Source organism: Salvia splendens, chromosome 20 (assembly GCF_004379255.2).
Source record: "Salvia splendens isolate huo1 chromosome 20, SspV2, whole genome shotgun sequence".
NCBI classification, from domain to species: domain Eukaryota; kingdom Viridiplantae; phylum Streptophyta; class Magnoliopsida; order Lamiales; family Lamiaceae; genus Salvia; species Salvia splendens.
The window spans coordinates 27,274,357-27,290,611 of record NC_056051.1 but is presented as its reverse complement, the minus strand read 5'-3'; the positions used below and the strand labels follow the sequence as shown (position 1 = coordinate 27,290,611).

Sequence of the window (16,255 nt, the reverse complement as noted above, 5' to 3'; positions counted from 1 at the left end):
AACGAGAACTATCAAAATTCAAGCGAATTTCAAACTCGAGCACAGCTCCATGAGTTGTCTAAACACATGCCTCAAAAATCATAACTTTTTGTGGGACGATGTTTTTGCTGCTTTATCTTTTCTCATGCTTTCCATTTTCTCTCTCTTATTTTAGGAAATAGTAATTGAAAGTAAGAAACAAATAAATACAAAGGAAAGTCGTGTTTTCTTCCTCCTCCTACCATTCTTAAAAATCTTTAACTCCCGAAATTAGGGTTCATAAAATTCCCTTCAAACCCCAAATCCCACTTCCTATTCTCTCTTGTTCGGGATCAGCACCGTTATCTAATCAATCACCCCCAATTCTAATTTACAACCCAATAAAAGACCTCCAACCATCTCATTTACACAGTGTGCTCCTAAAAATGGATGCGGATGGGGGAAGAAGGATTTTCAACCGCCTCGGCCCCTCGTCTTCAAGCGATAGCAACGGTAGGCAGCAGAAGGTGTGTTTCCACTGGGAAAAAGGCAAGTGCACGAGAAATCCATGCCCCTTTCTGCACGGGGAGCTGCCGACAGCGGCGAATGGCAAGAGGGGGCATCAGGGTTTCGGGGCGGAGGATAATTACCGTGGCGGCGGCGGATTACGGAGGAGCGGGAACTATAATTTTAATAATAGCAATCATAATAATTCATGGGGCAGGCCGCAGTCGCAGCAGCCGGTAAGCGGCAACAGGACTTTCGTTAGGAAAGTTGAGAAGAAAATCTGCAGCTATTGGGTGCAAGGGAGCTGTAGATACGGGGATACTTGTAAATTTTTGCATCAGTGGTCCACGGATTCGTTTACCTTGTTGACACCGCTCGAGGGCCACAAACAAGTAGGCTAATTTTCTACTGATCGTGTTCTTCGATTTTGATTAGTGCACTTCTTGGTGCTGGTTTATGCTTTCTTGCTGATCTTGTGTTTGAGTTGTTCTCGGTCAGGCTCTTGGTTGTGATTGTAGCTTTTTCAAAAATCTTGTCTTTGTTTTGTTTGGTGACATTTGGAGTTTTGGGTGGTCTGTGTTTCACCTCTAGAATATTTTTGAATTTGCTATGGAGCCTAGTTATATTTCTTAATGCTCCATAAGTTTCCTTTGGTTTTGCAGTTTGCGTGTGTAGTACTTCGCTTTCTAGATCTTTCCTTTAGTTCTGTGAAGTGAGTTTATTTAGGCATGTATGTCTTGATTTCTGTGTTCCCTTGAGTGAGCTAGAGCTTGCTGGTGAAGGTTGCTCTTGATAAAATATTTGCTTGTCAGGCTGTGACAGGGATTACTTTGCCTTCGGGGTCTGATAAGCTGTACTCTGGGAGTGAAGATGAGACAGTCAGAATTTGGGACTGCCAATCTGGTCAGGTAGTTCCCTTTTTGTTTAAGTCTCTACATTGTTCTTGTTTGCATTCTGCAAATATTGGAGACAATTGGCTATAACTTTCATGTAATTTCCCATCCAACGTGCTTGTGCAATTAGTCTAATTTAGATTAAGGTATGAGATTTTTATACTAAACTTTGGCAATGCTATGGATATTCTACGTGTTGCAAAACAATAATTAAATTGAGCTTTCTCTCATATACTTATATATAGGAATTTGAACTTGAGGTGTAAAGCTTATGCTTAGAATCAGAATCGATGCTATGCAAAAACATTTATCTGATGCTGCACTAATATATAGTTTAGTCCATTATAGCTCAAACTCGAATTTGCATATACTCTAGATGTTATTATCTTACTTTTTATCAATGTAGTCCTATTTATTACAACTTCTTTTTGTATTTCTGTTTGGTTTTTTAGGGTGATAAGAACATGGAAATTTTGGATTATCATCTATTAATTCAGTTAAGTATAAGTTCTAATCTATATTGTTTGCAATTGTATGATTGTAGTCTGTGTACAAAATAATAATGCTAGAAAAATCATTAATTTAATTAGGATACAGAAATTGAATACCAAAAAAAGTTATAGAGGATCATACTTGTGATTTTCAACCGGCTATGAAAATACTCGAGCTTCTCAGGATGAGTTTGAAACTTAGCTGAGAGAGCTTTCAGTCAAGTTGTGTTTGGGCTATAAACTTTTTCTTAGTGGTAATGGTTTAATGTAAGCTCTCTTGTTTTCTTTATAACAGCTGGCAGGTGTAGTGAATATGGGATGTTCAGTAGGCTGTATGCTAAGTGAAGGTCCATGGGTGTTTGTGGGCTTGACAAATCTAGTCAAGGTAATACATATAATCAACACTCAAACTGTTTCCCTTCTTTTTCTATTTAACATATATGTGTTTCATTCATCACTCTCTTTCTCATATTGATAAGATGCACAAGCCCTGAATATTTTTGTTAACCTTTCCTGTCGATGTAACTACAGTTACGTCTTACATTTTGTCCATTTTTTGTCCTGTAATAGGCATGGAATATCCAAACATCAATGGAGCTCAGTTTAAGCGGACCTGTTGGACAAGTGTATTCCCTAGTTGTTGGAAATGATCTACTCTTCGCCGGTAACAAGGTATAATGCTGATTTTATGGGTATACGGAAAAAAAATTCTTGTTATCCAAACCACGTATATGTTTTATTATGGTGTGCTGTGCTAGTAAAGTGACCACTGCATCTCGATTTCCCTTGTGCAATTTCTCAATTCATTCTCTTAAATTGGAGAGGGAGATGTGGTGGTACTCACAAGTGATCTTTTAATAGATGCGGAAAGCATAATTTTGTGTGCATACTGGGGCATTTACGTATTTCTTTCCCCCCGCCCCCCTGTAATTCGACTGCTAGTTTTCAATTCTTGGATTTATACTTCGGTTTTCTGAATAAGTTGCTGAGAGGTGGCACTGGAAAATGCTTTAAGTTCATGTGGAGACAGATTCTAATGTTACTCTTTTGTATCTTTCGTTGTTATTTAACACAGGATGGGTCAATATTGGCATGGAAATTCAATGCTGTTACAAACTGCTTTGAACCAGCTGCATCACTCTTGGGTCACACTCTTGCTGTCGTGACACTAGTTGTCGGTGGTAACAGAATGTACTCTGGTTCCATGGACCACACTATTAGAGTAAGTTCGACACTTAAACTAAGTATGCTTCTCATTGTACTGCGGCTTCTCACTAATGTATTGTTTCTTCTCTTTCATGTTTTATATTCAGGTGTGGAGCCTGGAAACTATGCAATGTATCCAAACTTTAACCGGACATAACCATGTCGTCACATCTGTTTTGTGTTGGGATCAGTTCCTTTTATCAGCTTCATTAGACAACACCGTAAAGGTTTGTACTTCGTAGGTCTTCCTCAATTTTGATACTTAGTCTCCGTAAACTATTACTGTATTACTAAGTTGCACCTTCATTTTGTGATTTTGTAGGTCTGGGCTGCGACCGAGGCTGGTAATTTGGAAGTAACATTTACCCATACGGAGGAACAGGTACGAACTTTTCCTGGTTCGCCACTTATTCGGTTCCTTTTTCAAATTCTACAGAGCATGATTTTTTCTTAGTGGATCCAATCAAAATGAAACGAATTCAGTCACTTAAAGCAACATGACTAAATAATCACTGCTTGCTTACTTGTGGTGTCGATATGAGACAAAATTTGCTTCGTCACATGTTGAACTTTTCTTGCAGGGTTTAATCACTCTATGCGGGATGCACGATTCAGAAAGTAAGCCAGTGCTGCTCTGCTCCTGTAACGACAATTCTGTCCGAGTCTATGACTTGCCTTCGTGAGTTTTCACCTCTCTTACGATTGTGCTATTATAACCTTTCTATCAACAAGCGAATATGAATGTGGCTGATGTGCATTGTCTTGCTAGATTTTCGGAGAGGGGAAAGATCTTCTCCAAGGAGGAGGTCCGCAGCATACAAATTGGCCCCGGTGGTTTGTTTTTCACCGGTGATGGATCGGGTCAAGTAAGAGTGTGGAAGTGGTCGGCAGAATCAACCGCTACTTCATGAGAAAGCAGGTTATATTAGTTCCTAGCCGGTTTCATTTTTCTACCGGCGCTGAATCTAGTATAATCAACGAGTAACGAAGAAGATATGAGTGCGGAAGAGGACAGTGAAACCAACATTATGAGAAGCAACTTGTTGTATCAGTTTGAGAAACATATCAGTTTTGAGTTATTTTTCAATTCATCTCTTACTCTTCTTGTATGTTTTGTTAGTTTGGTTTATTATCTAACTATGTGTGTAAGCATCATAATTGGTTACTTATTGAATAAAATTTCTTGAGCATGAACAAAACAAGTTACTGACATTATTCATCAATTTCATCCATCAAAGACTGTTCTTACTGTAGATCGATCATATTGGATATATGTAGATATTTAATATATTTGTTTCACATGTTTGATGTTATTTTGTACTAATATTGTTCACAATTGCGTTAATATTTATCATATTTTGCATTTATTTAGATTATTTTTTATAATTAAAGTCAGGATAGATTCAATCACTTAATTTGATATTATAAAAACGAAAAGTTTAGAAATGAATTTTTAAATTAGACATACAATTGAACCCGCCAACTACAACACGCACATTTATAAGTTCTTATAAATTAAAGTTTTTAAATCAGCAATCTTAGAATATATTGACAAAATGTGAAAAAGAAGTTAAAATCATTGAATGGCCTCCAAATTAATTAGATGGTTGACATTTTTATTCGAAAATGTTGAAAACTGTCGCCCCTCCATATAGTATCATTTTTATTTTAACTCTATAGTATGTTACAATTGAATTGAATACACGTATAATCAAAAGTTTATTATCGAATTAGGATATGTGATTGTTATATGGAGAATTCATTGCACTTTAGTATTACATAAAAATTTTGATCATTATAAATTTATAAGTGTTGATATAACTTCACAAATAAGATACTCGATTGCTAAATGTACATAAGTTCGATTTCGGTTCTGTTGTAGGTTTTTTTTTCCAGGTTTTCAATTGGGTTTTTTGACTGACTGACATGTGTCTATATCGGCTACATCAATCATTTAACTGTTTCTCTTACATTATTATTGTAGAAATTTGAACACCAAGAAATTGAGAAAATGGTGAAACCGACAATTTGTTATTGGCTCACTTGTATGGACACGAAGGAAACAGTATGGACATGAAACCAACAATTAGTTGTCTTTGTACATTGTTTAATTGATGAGCTACATTATCTGTATTTATACATTATTTCACAGAGCTGCTAAACTGAAAATTTTTCAAGTTGAACATGTTTACCTTCTCTTTTAAAATTTTGCAGCAGTACATTTTGTAGGCTGAAGTCTACATTAGTGCATTTAGTCTGCTGAAGTAGTACATTAGTCTACCAATTTGCTACATTATTTGATTACATATTGAATTTGTATATGGTTACATCTATAATGTGTATCATTAGGTGCATCATTTAGTATTACACATGTACATGTCCAGAGTCTTCTTGACATCAGTTGTAATTTCCTCATATCTATAGTATAAGAGTTTATTTGTAATTTCCTCCCTTATATAGGAGTTAATTTTTTTTAAAAAGCGTAGTATTACGCATGTACATTAAAGGCCAATTTTCGTACATTATTTACTGTATTAAATCCAAAACACACATAAAAAATGAAATTAAATGCATGCGGTGGTACTAAACCCTAGCCCCATGGATTGCTAAATCCTAGGGGAATGATTCAAACTCCCTACCCTTGGTGATGGTTTCATTTTGTGAGTGAGTATTACAACCTAGCCCCATCATTAGATCCTTACACTGGTACATCATTTAGTATGAATCCAATTCCCGCCAAACATTAGATCCTTACACTTGTACATCATTTAGTATGACGCATGTACATTAAAGGCCAATTATCGTACATTATTCACGGTATGAAATCCAAAACACACATAAAAAACGAAACTCAATGCATGTGGTGGTACTATACCTTAACCCCATGGATTGCTAAACTCCTAGGGAACAATTTAAACTCCCTAGCCCAATGGATAAGTTAACCCTAAGGAGGTGTTTGGTTTGGTAAATAGGAGTATTAAATGCCCCAAAACAAACATTTTCTCATGTTTGGTTTGTCAAATACCCTTTCAAGAGGGCATAGGAGTATTAAATGCCCCAAAACAAACCTTTTCTCATGTTTGGTTTGTCAAATACCCTTTCAAGAGGGCCTGCAAAAATGTCTCCGGTCCGCCTCATTAGTACCCATTTCATTAGTTAAGGTATCTCCCAAATTTTGAAAGATACATTTTCCCTCCTAATTTAAACTATAGAAACCATAGAAGTCAAACCAAACAATAGAAATATTTCTCTTCTATCATGAAAAGGGAATCACTAAGATGAGCCATTCCTTTTCTTGAGAAACCATAAAGGGCAAACCAAACTAGCCCTAAGGGAATGTCTCTAACTTCCTACCTTTAGTGACCGATATGTTATTGGGTTGGTACTACACCCTAGCCCCATGGACTACTATACCCTTAGGGAATGGATTTAACTTATGGCCCATAGTGAACAAATAAAAATATACATTACTCAGTAAGAGACATATACATTAAACCAGGAAGAGACATATACATTACTCAGAAATTGACGAAAAAATTGAAATCTTATTTCTCTAATCTTTTTTAGCGAAAAAATAGTAAGAATTGGAGTAGAATCGATGAACCATATAAAGAAATAAACATAATGTGATTTGTTATTTAATTAAGGAAAGGAAATAAAAAATAAATAAATCTGCTATAGAATCCGTGAATCATGGGAATGAAATAGTTGCCAATTTTTCTTACTCCCTTAAATGCCCTTCTCAATTTTTTTTATTAATTTCATTAAATCCATGTGGCACAAAAATCAGCCATTAGATGTAAAGATCAATGGCTTAAAATTAGTTTTGTGTTTTCTAAATATTTAGTGTAAGGATGTGAATACATCCTTAAACATAGGACCTACATACTACTAACTTTTTAATCTATTTTCCTTGCATTAATTAAAACTCATGTCAGATTAAAGTGGTGAATCATCCTCTAGCCAAGCGATTTAAAATGAAAAACATGCCACAAAGTCAAAACATACAAAGAAAAAGTGATTACAGATATCTTGTACTATTATATATCAACCATCCATTAGACTGTAGTGATCAAATGAGAAATTTCTAACAACAAACAAAACAATGACTAAGCCAAGCAATCTAAAAAGAAGAAAATGGTTCGAAGACAACAACAAAAAAAAAAGAGAAACAAGTGATATAAGATATTTTTACATGTCAGTCTCATCCACTGCAAACAAAAAAAAAAAAAAACAAGCCATATATTTGACATTATTTGTCAGTCTCATCCACTACCAAAGAGTGTTTGTGGACCAAACATAATTGACAGAGTATCATTTTTCTATTTTGATATGTCTATAAAAGAATACTAGTCTCAATTCTAAAAATAGAAAGTTTCTCTCTTATACTTTACCAACTTTTTCTCCTTCTCGTTTACTTTAATAATTTCTCATTAAAATCAGTGTCATTCACAAATGTGACTATTTTTTGTGGACGGAGGAAGTATTTGATACTCCCTCCCCCGTCCCTTAAAAATAGACCGCATTTGTCATTTTGGGATGTCATTTAAAAATAGACCAAGTCTATTTAAGGAAACATATTTCTCTGTAACGAGGTGGTTCTCTTTTTCCACTATATACTATAATCATTTTTTCTTTCCATCTCTCTTACTTTACAAATTATGCATTAGAACCCATGCCATTAAAATCTTATCTATTTTCTAGGGACGGATGGAACACTTTTTTTTATCTAAAACTATCCATAATTGCGATGTTATGTAGTATCCCTTTTTGCATATATTTATATTAATTTTTTGGGAATGATATATTTATATTATTTTTATATAAATTCTTTGACTATCCCCCAACAAACAAATTAGGCAAAATAGTACCAACTAACTCACTAACATTTTAATGGTGGGCAGACTTTAATATTATAATGAATGAAGCATATGTAATAAATGGATACACATGTTATACGTATTAAATAGTACTGTAGTAGGGTGGAGAAGGTAAGCCACTAGAGACTTTGATAAAATTTGGGAAATTTTCCGAGCTGTTTTTAGGCGTAGGCGATACCCTTTCTATTACTTATGATTGAAGAAAAGACACTGAAATAAGTAGAATGGAAATTACAGAAAAAATAGTAAAATAAATTAAACTACTGGTAAGTCGAGTAGATCTTTTCGTAAGACAAATTGTATCTTGTGTAGTGCTTACGGATTAACATATTGTCCCAATGGTAAAATAACTTCCTTGTAACGGGTAAAAGCACCTCAAACCTATTGTCTTTAGGCACCAATGAACTTGTCATATTGGATTTGTCTTCCTCCAAGTGATCATCATCTTGAATTGTCTTTTATCATGTGATAATCAAGATGATATTTCGAACAAAGAAAAGAGAATATAACTAGCATTGTCAATTTTAATTTGGGCAAAACTCTATTTGTGATAATATTACAAAGATTATTAAGTTTGTGTATTTATTTATACTCGCTCCTTTCCAAGTAACTGGGACAAAATTTTTAGGCATAGATATTAAGAAACTGTATTGAATAGATTTAATGAAAATAAAATAAAATAAAATAAAATAAAATAAAATAAAATAAAATAAAATAGGAGAAAAGAATAAAGTAGGAAAAGATAAGAGAGAATAAAACATGCGATGAAATAAAATAATACTCTTCCATCCCCAAAGAATATGCACTTTGGGTTCGACGTGAGTTTTAATGCAAAATTGAAAAAGTAAGAGAGAGGTAGAGAGAAAAAGGAATTAAAGTATTATTAGCGGAGAATGAGTCACACCTCATTAGAAAGAAAAGAGTTTCCAAAATTGGAAAGTACATAATCTTATGGGACGGAGGGAGTAATGATGAGATGTTTTATTTTTTTGCAAAGAAAGTGACTCAACTTAATTGAGTCATCCTAAAAAGAAATATGACTTAATTTAGTTGGGACGAAATGATTACATCTCAAATCTCTGAGTGCAAAATAAAAAATGGGGTCAAAGGCCCGAAGTTATATAGTTATAAATCAGAAAGACAAGAGAATAAATTGATCAGTATAAAAGGTTGGGTAAAATAGATTCAATGACTATATGCTGTGATAAAATTGATGATATTTTAAATAAAATCAGGATACATTCGATTATTTAATTTTTTATATTTCATGTGAAAATTGTCATGTAAAAATTCATATAACGACAATATAGAAAAATTATTATCTCAAAATTCAAAACTCAATTATAGAGTATATAGTAACTGATCTTTAAAAATTGAGAATATATATATAGCTAGCCCCTATTTTAACAACCAACTCTTTTAATGAGTGAGTGAAATCTTTATATGAATTTTGTCCCCATATAATTTATAGTTCAACAATAATTTTGCTCTCATTATATTCCTCAGAGAAAAAGAGCTGCAAAGATCTTTGTGCCAGAAACAGTGTCATTTTCTTGTTTCTACTTATAAAAAGAAGAGTTGTTGTTTGCGTGTAAAATATTATTGTTCAAGTTCTGTTAGTTGATCTTCATTTCTTTCAAATCCTCTATTTCTCACACATATCATGGCTTCTGCAACGTTGGTTTCTCTTGGGATTTTCTTCCTCTTCGCTTCTTCATTTGCAGAGCAAGGTCTCTCTCTCTCTCTCATGCATATGGTATTCTTGAATTTCTTTCTAAAGCAATCTATATGTAATTAGATTAGTTATATTATTGTCTGAACATCTTAGGTTTGGTAAATGATACTCCTTATCTCCTAGAATACACTAATTTTTTGTATTTTTTGTTTTGTTTTTGGATTATTATCTTATAAATTTCAAATAAACTAGAAAGAAATTTTTTTGTTTTGTTTTGTTTTGTTTTGTTTTGTTTTGTTTTGTTTTGTTTTGTTTTGTTTCAAATACACTAATATAACAGCAATGTGAAAAGTCAGGATATATTGTCCTTTTGAATTAGTGATCGAGAAAATAAAAAAAAGTTAGTAAATCTTGGGACAAATTATAAAATTTATATGTGAAACTATAAAGAAAAAGAAGTGAAGTTTGTACTTTGTAGTATATTCTAAGATCATGAGTTGTATGTTCTTATGCAGAACCCAAAATTTAATTAATCATTAATAAATACCATACATAGTACTTCCATACAAAGAGTGTGCAAAGAGCCTTTGTCTTGCTTCTAGAATAATAAAACTAGATAAAAACAGTAAAAAGAAATTTAATTGCATTCAAGTTACAAAAGGTTGGTACCAATTTGCTGCGTTTCATTAATGTTTCATTTTACTAAGAGGATTATAATGATTCTTTATTTACGTGTCGTGATTATATTGACTCGAACTCCTGATCTATTAAATAGCTCCGTACACCTCGTTCGCGAGAAACGCCACCTCAGCTCCGCTGCTAGACTACTACGACTATGTAGTCATCGGCGGCGGAACTGCCGGCTGTGCCCTGGCGGCGACGCTCTCAGCCTCGGCGAAAGTCCTCCTCCTCGAGAGGGGCGGGCTCCCCTACGACAACCCCAACGTTACCCAGATCACGGGGTTCGCCAAGTCGCTCCTCGACACGTCGCCCACCTCGGCCTCGCAGCCGTTCGTCTCCACGGACGGCGTGTTCAACCACCGCGCCCGCGTGCTGGGCGGGGGGTCGGCCATCAACGCGGGGTTCTACACGCGGGCCAGTGCTGAGTACGTGCGCGGGGCCGGGTGGGACCCGCAGCTGGCGAGGGAGTCGTACGAGTGGGTGGAGCGGAAGGTGGCGCACCTGCCGCGCGTGCAGCAGTGGCAGGCTGCCATGAGGGACGGCCTGCTCGACGCGGGAGTGGCGCCCGACAACGGCGCCACGTACGAGCATCTTATTGGGACCAAGGTCGGGGGCTCGATATTTGATGAGGATGGTGTGAGGCACACGGCTGCGGATTTGTTGGAGTATGCTGATCCCACCAAGATTACTGTTTATTTACACGCCACCGTGCATCGAATCTTATTCAGCACCTCTCCAGGTCAGATTTCTATTTCATGCTAATGCCCCTGTCCTTTAAAAATACTCCCTCCGTCCACGATTTAAAGAGTCCTTTGGACTCGACACGAGTTTTAAAAAATTGTTTGACTTTATGAAGAAAAGTAAAAGGAGAATGTGAGACCCATTTAAAGTATTAGTTTTATATTGGATTGTGAGTGTAAAAAAATGATGGAATCTAAAAATGGAATAAAGTAAATGGTTTTATAAATCGTGGACAAACCAAAATGGTTACAAGGGCTCTTTAAATGGTTGCGCATGGAGTACTAACTTATGAAACGACACTAAGTTTTAATACATAATAATCAGATAGAAAGAAGATTGACATGAATTTTAGAAATTGAAAATGATTGAAATGGGCTACATAGATCTGTTTAGTACATAAAATTGAATTGAATTGAAAATACATACGTTGCACACACTATACACAAAATCTCATACTGCGCACACACACTGTAAACAAAACACACACTGCACACATTGTGTGTGCGCGCGTGGGGCATTGTGTATTATGTGCATGTTGTGTGTGTGCGCGCACAAATTCTTCAAATTTAATTTCATAATCATTTACCTCATTTTACCAAACAGATATTAACTATCTGGAATTCTAATTATCTACTTTAAATATGAAAATGATTCTAATTTCTGGCTTGGATTCTTCACTTTAACTTGATGCAGGTAGAAAGCCCAAGGCAAATGGAGTTTTCTTCAGAGACTCAAATGGGTATAACCACAGGGTATACTTGAAGAGAGGAGTAGCAAATGAGATAATTCTCTCAGCTGGGGCACTGGGCAGCCCGCAACTTCTGATGTTGAGTGGCATCGGGCCGGGCCCTGAGTTACGAGCCCTGGGAATTAACGTAGTCTTGGAGCAACCATTAGTAGGGCAAGGCATGTCCGACAATCCGACCAATATGTTGCTCATACCTTCCAGTCGTCCAGTCGAGATCTCACTGGTTCAGGTCGTTGGCATTTCCGATGTCGGGAGCTACATTGAAGCCGCCAGTGGATTCATCGAGCTTTCTTCCATCTATGACTTCATTCAACACAATGTGGACGTCGCAAACAAGGTAAGCCATTCATCCATATTCTCTTACTGTTCAGATATTCACATGTCAGTTGTTTCATATTCAAAATGTGAAGTTAAATGAATTCAAGTTAAATACGTAGTAAGCAGTCACTTCTCCTGTCACAAATTGGTTAACTCGTTAGGATTAGATTGATCTCTTTTTTTACGTATCTGAGCAAAAATTTGAGAGTGGACATGTTGGGTGGAAATAGTTTGCGGTCTAAAGTGAAGGACAATGATAAGAGAGAAGTTTTTTCAATTTTTATTAAGGGTAAGCTTGTAATTTCACAATGTAGTTTTTCTACAACATAAAATAATTACTAAGATAAATAATTTTAAAAAATACTTAAAAATCAAAGTTCGATTAGTTCATTTTCCTGTGACATTGAATTAATGAATAAAATAAAAATATTTATCGTATCAGAATCAAATTAAATGTATAAAACAAAACAAATAACGAAAGACATACACTAAGGTCACGAATGATGTTGACATACGCTTTTCCCGCGCAGACGGTCGCGCCATTCATGATCCCCACGAACCAAAGCATCCAACAAATCCTTCAAGGATCCAAAGCGGAGAATACCAGACTCGCAGTAGTCCTGCAGAAGATCATGGGCCCGTTCTCGACCGGCTACATGGAGCTCTTGAACAAGGACCCGGAGTCGAACCCGAGAGTCACATTCAACTACTTCAAGGACGAAAGGGACCTGACGAGGTGCGTCGGAGGCATGGAAATCTTGAGGAAGGTGGTCCGGTCACGGGCCGTCTCGGAATTCCTCTTCCCCTTCACCTCCTTCGAGTCCCTGCAGAGGTTCATGCTGTCTTTGCCCATCAATTTGAGAGGGAGACATGTAGCTTCTGCTTACTCCATGGAGCAGTATTGTAGGGACACCGTCATGACCCTGTGGCACTACCACGGGGGATGCCAGGTCGGCCGTGTGGTCGACTCCGATTACCGTGTCATTGGGGTCGACTCGTTGCGTGTCGTTGATGGCTCCACCTTTTATTATTCGCCAGGGACAAACCCTCAGGCTACGGTTATGATGCTCGGAAGGTTTGCTTCGTTTTTCTCCCATTTCTATTTCTATCTCTTATTAATAACGTTGTCTGTGAATGATACGAATTTTAATAGAAAAGTAATTCAAGATATTGCTAATTAATTTTTGTGAATGACAAAAAACGAAAAATTATGACTGGAACGCTAGGAGAGCTATATGGTTTTATGGGGTTATGGAATTTTAAAATTGCTAGGAGTATTTTTGTGTTTTTTGTTGAAATTAATATTTTTCAAAAATACTTTTTTAATCAATTAAATTTAAGAATTAATATTTTGTTTTTTTTATTGAAAGTTTATATATTTGCGTTTTAGCTTTTTTATACTTGTTTGGATGATTTGGGAAATTTAATTGTTTAAGCTATTAATTTGTGGTTCATGAATCTAATCCTGCAGGTATATGGGACAGATGATTCTGCAGCACAGGAATAATAAGACGATTTGATTAAATTAATTATGCGCAAAATTCGACGAGAAAAGTGGTGTTTGATAATATTTCGAGTAGAGTTTTATTTTAATAAGTATTGTTTGCAGAACTTGTTCTTTTCTATGTCATGTTTTTTCTTTCTTTTTAATAGTATGTTGAGAACATTTATTAATATTTTATACAATTATTGTATATATGGTTAATAAATGATAAATATTCTATAAAAAAAAAGTCGTGAAATACACTCATTAGATGTCATTTATCAACTCCATAATTGTTTTTCCGTGCACGTAATCTTACTTATAACTTTGAATTTGTTAATTTAAGCTAGTACCCTCTTAGGGTTAGCTAGCTAGTTCATCTATATGAGCACATGCCGAATATAAATTTTCGATTTTGCTATATATTCAACAAATAAATAAATAAATTTCACTTGTTCTTAAAGTTATACTGTGGTCCTATACTTTATCCCAATAAAGAAATAAAGAGGCGCCGAAATAATTTATTGAGGAGGCAATTTTATTATATTGCTAGGTTGAACCGCGACACACTACTTCAAAATTAAATTAATTATAAAATAATTTATATAAATCCTATCATATGTTAGACAATAAAAATCTAAAATTATTATAGTATAATAATAACGTAAAGTAATTTTTCATCAAATTTCAACGAGTTACACGCTAATTTTGCTATATATTCAACTAATGGATTTACTTTGTCCACGCCCTTAAATAATACTAATAGGTTATGCTATGAATCAAACATGTTTAATTTGTTTATTATTATGAGAGATTTCATGTGATCCTCTGTATTTAAGTTTATGCAGGTGCCCATGCCCACACTACTATATCCTATATTACCTATATTTGCTATTGTGTTATGAGAAATGTTCTACCAACTTATCACATTATTTATATATAATGTAGAGATCAACTCATTTCTGATATCTTCATTGATATATCTTTTTATTTCAGTAAATATGGCGGCTTCTAGAAAATCTATTCCCAGTATTGTTGCAGTTTCCTTTGGGATTTTCTTCTTGATCGTTTCTTCCTCTGCAGAGAAAGGTGCCCTATCTCTTTGTTTGTTGTACGCTTACATCTATTAAAGTATGATAACAAATTTAGTTTATAGATTAAAGGAGTCATCCCTCTTGATACCTTAGCCTTCTGAGATGAATACTACTGTTTGGTTTCTGACATTGATACTTATTGGGAGTGTGACAATTTAAGGTGCCATGAGATGGTGCTTAATTAGGTATTTATATCTGGGGATGCAATCATATGCAAACTCTAAATATTGTACAAATTCCAAATATGATCTGGACCGTTAGAAAAATGTCAACCCCGTGTCAATGGTTGATGTTGTGTTGACATTGTATTGACACTACATAATGTTAACATCAAAATCTTGAAATTTTAGACTGTGTTGATACTATGATGAGAAGTTTGGAGTTTGAACTTACATTTTGATGGCTGTAAATTTATTTTACTAGTTATATTGTTTTTTGTTTGATCAATCTCCTGTATGCCTGTCATCATGATAATTGTATTTGAGATTGAATTAGAGCTTTACTTTCTTCCTATGTTATACTTAAGGTTGTATGTTGGTTGCCAAATACTACATAGTCTTGTGTTTCTTACTATTTTGATGTTTTCTATATCATGGCATAAGATATCGTATAATTTTTGGTTGTTATTTACTTTTATTTTTTCAGTTTCTCTTATAGTTGATATTTTCCATATGTATTATTCATCTAATGCCAGTATATATGTTGTAATTTATGGTAGTAACTTGAAAATTTATAATTTTAATGTTTCAGTTCACGTTGTATAGGACTTTCGCTCTTTTGACAAATAGAAGAGGCTCAAATATCAAAAGAGACAAGGAATGCACGTATAAATGTGTTATCCTGTTTTAGAGGAATGAAGACTTTACAATTTTTAGTACTAGTTTTGTTTGTATAGTTTAAGTAGTTTATTTTATTTGGTATGTTTTTGTGTTTTGAGTTTAAGTAGCAGTTCATTCCATTTGTATGAATTTTGTTTCCATACATGTAAGATTTTGGTGTAAGACCAATAGATACTTTGAAGTTTTGTCTATTCAAATTTGATATTTTAATGAGTTATTTATAAATTTTATTGGATGATTAATATTGTTTAGTAAAATTTTGGTATATTACAAGAGAAAAAAGATAAATACAAGTATTTAAAGGATGAAAATATAATATATAAATATTTGAAGGATGAAAATGAAAATGAAAATTACAGAAATTTATAGGTGGAGGTATAAATTAAATACAATATAGAGGTAAATTCTAATTAAAAACATTTATAGGAGCCATTTTGTAAATATTCAAACGCAGTAAAATGGTGTAGTCTTAGACATTATCTTTTGACACTTCTTAGTGTGCCACCACATGTGTTTCTTCATGACATGTTTAGGTGAAGGAATAGATGTTCTATCCTCACACTTCACCTGTTATTACAACTTTTGGCATGACACTTGCCTCAAGTGCCATCATAGATGAAGTGCCACAAAACTATATTTCTCTTGACATTTTTAGGTGTCACGAAATGCTGATTTTCTAGTAGTGCTTTTTTGGAAAACACCTATACAATTGTCCCATTTTTTTCACAAGCATGTACTGAT

At 34.6% G+C, this 16,255-nt stretch overlaps 2 protein-coding genes across 2 annotated transcripts; both read left to right on the top strand.

The window, feature by feature from the left end:
• The first annotated feature begins 22 nt into the window (after nt 1–22).
• LOC121782226 (zinc finger CCCH domain-containing protein 48-like) lies at nt 23–4,257 on the top strand. The gene is made up of 9 exons (XM_042179972.1): nt 23–857; nt 1,278–1,373; nt 2,145–2,234; nt 2,420–2,521; nt 2,925–3,071; nt 3,163–3,282; nt 3,378–3,437; nt 3,637–3,734; nt 3,825–4,257. Exons 1-9 carry the CDS (start codon nt 405–407, stop codon nt 3,964–3,966), a joined length of 1,308 nt encoding a protein of 435 aa, XP_042035906.1. The 5' UTR covers nt 23–404; the 3' UTR covers nt 3,967–4,257.
• Nucleotides 4,258–9,411: 5,154 nt separating this feature from the next.
• On the top strand, nt 9,412–13,757 carry LOC121780811 (protein HOTHEAD-like). Its single transcript, XM_042178443.1, has 5 exons — nt 9,412–9,665; nt 10,386–11,030; nt 11,726–12,117; nt 12,629–13,173; nt 13,570–13,757. The coding sequence occupies exons 1-5, from the start codon at nt 9,599–9,601 to the stop codon at nt 13,616–13,618; spliced, it is 1,698 nt and encodes a 565-aa protein (XP_042034377.1). The 5' UTR covers nt 9,412–9,598; the 3' UTR covers nt 13,619–13,757.
• The last annotated feature ends 2,498 nt before the right edge of the window (nt 13,758–16,255 follow it).

Bases quoted from the DNA above. Each gene is read 5' to 3' on its own strand.
- LOC121782226 (XM_042179972.1), top strand. From the start codon at position 405: ATGGATGCGGATGGGGGAAGAAGGATTTTCAACCGCCTCGGCCCCTCG. The intron at 3,072-3,162 runs GTAAGTTCGACA...TTTTATATTCAG, and splicing joins CCATGGACCACACTATTAGA to GTGTGGAGCCTGGAAACTAT. The intron at 3,438-3,636 runs GTACGAACTTTT...CTTTTCTTGCAG, and splicing joins TTACCCATACGGAGGAACAG to GGTTTAATCACTCTATGCGG.
- LOC121780811 (XM_042178443.1), top strand. From the start codon at position 9,599: ATGGCTTCTGCAACGTTGGTTTCTCTTGGGATTTTCTTCCTCTTCGCT. The intron at 9,666-10,385 runs GTCTCTCTCTCT...TCTATTAAATAG, and splicing joins TTCTTCATTTGCAGAGCAAG to CTCCGTACACCTCGTTCGCG. The intron at 12,118-12,628 runs GTAAGCCATTCA...TTTCCCGCGCAG, and splicing joins ATGTGGACGTCGCAAACAAG to ACGGTCGCGCCATTCATGAT.